At 35.7% G+C, this 5,233-nt stretch overlaps 1 protein-coding gene across 1 annotated transcript; it reads left to right on the top strand.

Moving 5' to 3' along the window:
• The first annotated feature begins 4,249 nt into the window (after positions 1–4,249).
• On the top strand, positions 4,250–4,582 carry LOC134717863 (tigger transposable element-derived protein 4-like). The gene has a single exon (XM_063580360.1). The coding sequence runs from the start codon at positions 4,250–4,252 to the stop codon at positions 4,580–4,582; it is 333 nt and encodes a 110-aa protein (XP_063436430.1).
• Positions 4,583–5,233: the final 651 nt, after the last annotated feature.

The raw sequence follows: 5,233 nt of genomic DNA, 5'->3' as shown, positions 1-5,233 counted from the left end.
AGCAAATTTGCCATGTAAGTAAAGGAAAGATAATCAGGACTTTTAATTTTTAAGCCAGTATTAAGAGGGGTTGAATTGACAGGTAATGATTATGACCAAAAACGGCAAAATTTCCTTAAAATTATCAATTTAGGGGCAGCAACCTAACAACGGGTTGTTCAATTCATCTGAAAATTTCAGGGAAGATAGATTATGACCTGATAAACAATTGTACCCCTGTCAGATTTTCACTTAATGCTTTGGTTTCAGAGATACAAGCCAACATCAACAGTTTACCTCTTTGTTCTATTTTTAGCCATGACGGTCATCGGACACATTTTTTTAACGAGATACCCTAATGATAATTGTGGCCAAGTTTGGTTAAATTTTGCCCAGTCTTTTCAGAGGAGAACATTTTTATAAAGGTTAACGGATGACGACGATAGTGATGAGAAAAAAAGTAGTTTACAGGTCAGGAATTCTACCTATTAGTTATCTTTAGTGATAACAAAACGCCCAACAAAAATGAAACCAACCAAGGGATTGGCTGCAAATTATGATAGCTTACGATTAAACATTCATTTTTGTTGAAAAACACATGTTTATCAGTCATGTACATTTGTACAATGCATTATTTAAAACGTATATATATTTGAAAATAGACTAGAGCTTTTCCAATTTTAGAAATTAATTTTGAAAGAATTTATAACATATAATATATGTTTTCTCTATACTCTATGTACTCACATTGAAAATCGTTGAAGGTTTAAATGGATAATTTAAGTTTATAGTTGTATCAATATTTGGCTTATCTTTCAAGATTGGACATTTTCGATCATTTTGGGCGGCACATTACATATATTATACCCACACTATTTTCAATGGTTAATTTGTAATTCATACGAAAGTCCAGACAAACCTAAACAAAATATTCAACTTATTCGCATCAGTTACCATAGTTTCAAATGACTTTTTATTCTTTCCATGGCACGTCGGGGCCTATGTACACACATTCAAGAGCAATCGAATATATGCTTTTAAAGATCTGATCGAAATGACTGTAAGGTAGTAGACCTAGGGTATGAGGGAATACACCAATAATCAGCGGAACGTTTTATTCTCATGGTATTTAACAAGCTTCTAAATAACTCAGATGATTTTCAATCGGTATTAAACAGATGCTTGAAATAAAACGTTTCAATGACATTTGAATTTATCTACCTTATCCTAGGTCTACTACCTTAAGTTTTGTGTAGAATTTACAGAGTGCAAAAAGTTCGTGGGTATATATTTTTTATCAATTCATCCGCCGTGTGAGCACGTGGTCAAATGTGTTTCATCGACTTTGAAATACCACGTGATCGTTGCTCGCGAATCAAAATGACTGAATTCGTATGAATACATATGAAATGAAATTATTACATGTACATGTCGTAAGACCATTTGCCGTTTTCAAGTTGGTTTTTAACTGGTGTTCGCAAAATACAGATAAGTATTTTATACTCGCTATACCATGTTTACGATTGCTTATAATGTAATTTTCCTATTCTTTTTGAAATATGAAATATGTTAAAGTTTGCTTACATATAAAACCTCAAATGTGAGAGAATAACTTTATTTGACTATAAATGGTAGAATATCATACTCTTCTTCGAAACCGATGGCTTTCGACCGTTTAAAATTGTGTTTAACATTACTATATGCAAACATTCGACGTGGTTATTGATTCTTGTTTCAACATTACGCTCATAGACATTCCACTCGAGGATATGGAACTGGCCATCCACGTAGTTTCTCTGGAAATAGGCTAAGAAATCCCGAAGGGCCGGGAACCTGTTAATGAGCCTTCTTGTCGGTCTTGCAGCTAGCAAGAGACGGGAGTTCTGACGAACGATTTCTACCGGCAGATAACCTATCGCCATGACCTTCTGAATACAAATCTTCAGATTTCTGTATCTTGTGTAAGAACGTGCAAGGCCAAGACTTTGCACGTGTCTCCACAGATTTTGGCAAAAATGAAAATAACAACTTCTTACACGTGTTCTTCCTAGTTCTGTGTCTATAGCAATTCTAAGACTGTGTTCAGAATCGATTATTGGCATGTTGGGGGCGAAACGATGGCCTGTAAGATTATGCACTCTTGCTTTTACGTGTTGCAATATCTGGCGATAATGACCAACTGTTTTAACCGTAACTAAAGCCATGATAAAGGCCGTGGATGGTGACATGTTCATACGGATCGGGGCAAGTTTTGAAGGTTCCATTAATAAATACAGTTTCACATCTAATAAGACTTCGAAGATTTTTATCAGTTGCAAATACACAAACACCCCATGAGTTGTCTAAATGACTTAAGAACCGACGCCCTACCCATGTGGTCGCCCATACACCGTTGATATCGACATCGTTAATTGTGTCAGGTATTTCCGGCATCAGGGATAGTCTTGTTTTTTTCAGGGCCGATTGGACATTCCGAAACTCCGGTGTGTCTTCTACTGGCACATTTCTGGCCGCCTGTGTCAGAACTTCATTATACACTCGTTTAATAGACTTGTAGGATCCGTCCTTATGCTGTCTCTCATGCGTTGAACTAAGACGCTTCTTGATATCAGCTCCTTTTCGCCACCATGGTTGTAATTTTCTTACTGAAATTTGAAAAAAATATCATCAAGTCTGGCATCACCTTTCATACCTGTGTAGTGCAAAAATCCTTAAAACTAATTTAACTTCTGCGGCACTTGATTTTGTATTGTACAGGGGTACATTTTATTAAGGACACACAATATTTAAAATTCTCATGAAATGTGTCAGCTCTCGACTTATTATGTCGAGCGATCAACTTGTTATGTCGAGCGCCCGACTTAATAATATATATATTAGGATATAATGAGAGGAATAGGTTAAAAGAATTAGGAAAAGGGTCCAAGGAATAAGAAATATAGATAATAATGAATTAATGGAAAATAATAAAGCACTTATGGGTTGTTTCTTACTTATTGCCCATTTATACTTCAAAGCGATTGTTGCGTGTTCATCACGCGACGATCACGCGAATTGTTTTACAATTATCCACCTTTCCTTATTCCATGTTCCCTATGTTTTCTCTATATATACAATTGTACATTAAAAGTCGTTCTCTCGAGATAATAAGTCGTACGTTCAACATAGTAAGTTGAGCGATGGCTCAACATAATAAGTTGTAGCGATGGGCATAAGTAGCCGTTCGATTGACATAATAAAGCCGAATTTAAAATATTGTGTTTTCTAAATTTATGTACCAATTTAAAAAAAACCTTCATGAACAAGATATGTTTGTTTTAGAGGGTGTCTTGCACAAGATATTGTATTTTGCATTTTCATGTCATGAACAGAGTCGGTTTTGGATATGGCCTGCAGCACACATGTACCCCAAAAATGGTCATCAAGCAGCCCCCCTCACGAATGATCATTTGCATTCCGCTTATATGTTTATAACATTTAACAAAGTTAAAATATCTCGTATGGCACCATGATATGATAGATATAAACACTTTTTTGGGGTGTTTGGATTTAATACATTGACTTCGGTTCACAAGAGCGGATTCATGCATAGTCATATCGATCAACTGGGCTGGATTATCTTGATGTGTTTGTGTTAAGAGATATTGCCAAGTGAAAAAAAACAAACTTATTTATGTTTTTTTTCCTCCGCTGAGATCAGAAAATGAATATTTGAGCTCCGGGCTTTATGTTTTTTTTACAGGATTAGTCCTGGATCCAGCGATATTTCAAAATGGCTTTGCTTATTTATTCCAATGGATTCCTGAATTATTTGGAAGTCGGGATCTTCTTCATTCTCATCAAAGAGGTTTGATTGAAGTGGTGTCCGACATTCCTTTCTCCAACATCTGAAGTGAATCCTCGCCGCTGTTTTTTTTATTTTTCTGATACCGAAAGTTGTTGTAAATTAAAACCTTCCCCCCTTTATTGCCAGCTAGAAGGTATGCCATCTAAAGAATACGCGTCCGCTTTCGGATACGTGTCAAACGAATATGCTGTTCGCTCTAATGTGGGGAGTAAAAATCTGTTCAAGAAAATTCAGATGGAATGAATGAATGGAAAAATAAATCCAATCTTCTTAATGACTACTCGCCTGATCAAATATATGATGCAGATAAAACTGGTTTATTTTTTTCGGTTATTACCTGATAAGATTCTAGAATTCAAAGATGTAAAATGTAATAGTGGCAAACAAAGTAAGGAAAGATTGACTGCTTTAGTTTGTGCTAATATGTCTGGGTCTGATAAATTGCCTAGTCTAGTCATTGGCAAATCTATAAATCGTCGTTTTAAAAATGTTAAATCATTACCTACCGAGTATGTCGCCAACAAAAAGGCTTGGATGACTTCAACATTTTTCATAAATTGGCTTCATCAAGTTGATAAACAAATGAATAAAAGGAAGAGACGTATATTTATGATAGTGGACAATCGTCAACCTCATCCTCATGTTCCTGGTTTAAAGTCAATTAAATTGGTATTTTTACCACCAAACACTACTAGTGTAACTCAACCAATGGATCAAGGTGTAATAAGAAATTTAAAACTTCACTATCGTAAATAAGTCATCAAAAAGCAAATCCATTGATACTAAAACTGAATTTGCAATAACCTTCCTTGACGGAATTCGTATGCTAAATCATGCCTGGAGTAAAGGTAATCAAACAACGAATCACCCGTCATCACACCTAGTGACAATATCGACGACGACATTCCCTTGTCGTTACTCTGCAGAATCTGGTTACCAACCGGTGCCGTATAGAAGATTACATAAGTGTTGACGACAATTTGACAACGTCCGCCAAGATGACAGACACATATATCATAGACGATATCATCTCTTTCAGATCCGCAATCGACGATCAGAGTAACCAGGACGATGAACCAGTACCTCCTCCAAGACCGTCAATGAATTCCGCGTTTGCTGCTCTTAACACCTTAAATGCTCATCTCGAGACCGTTCAGAATTCGAACAGCACAATGTCTCACTTGAACTTTGTTAACTCTTTTGTGATGAAGCACCACCTCCACAGTTTGAGTGTAAAGCAAAGTGACATATCTATCTTCTTTCAGAGTGCTAAATTGTCAAAACAGGATTGAAAGACATTAAAAAATTTCAAAACTATCTGTGTTTAATTAAGATATGTGTTTATTATTGTACAACTGTTTCTATCGTTAGTGCTGATGTGATGATTATTATTAAATTATTGAATTC

The sequence above is a fragment of the Mytilus trossulus genome, chromosome 5 (genome assembly GCF_036588685.1).
Source record: "Mytilus trossulus isolate FHL-02 chromosome 5, PNRI_Mtr1.1.1.hap1, whole genome shotgun sequence".
Taxonomy (NCBI): Eukaryota; Metazoa; Mollusca; class Bivalvia; order Mytilida; family Mytilidae; genus Mytilus; species Mytilus trossulus.
Note: the sequence above shows the minus strand (reverse complement) of the source record. Positions and strands in the feature narration are given on the sequence as shown.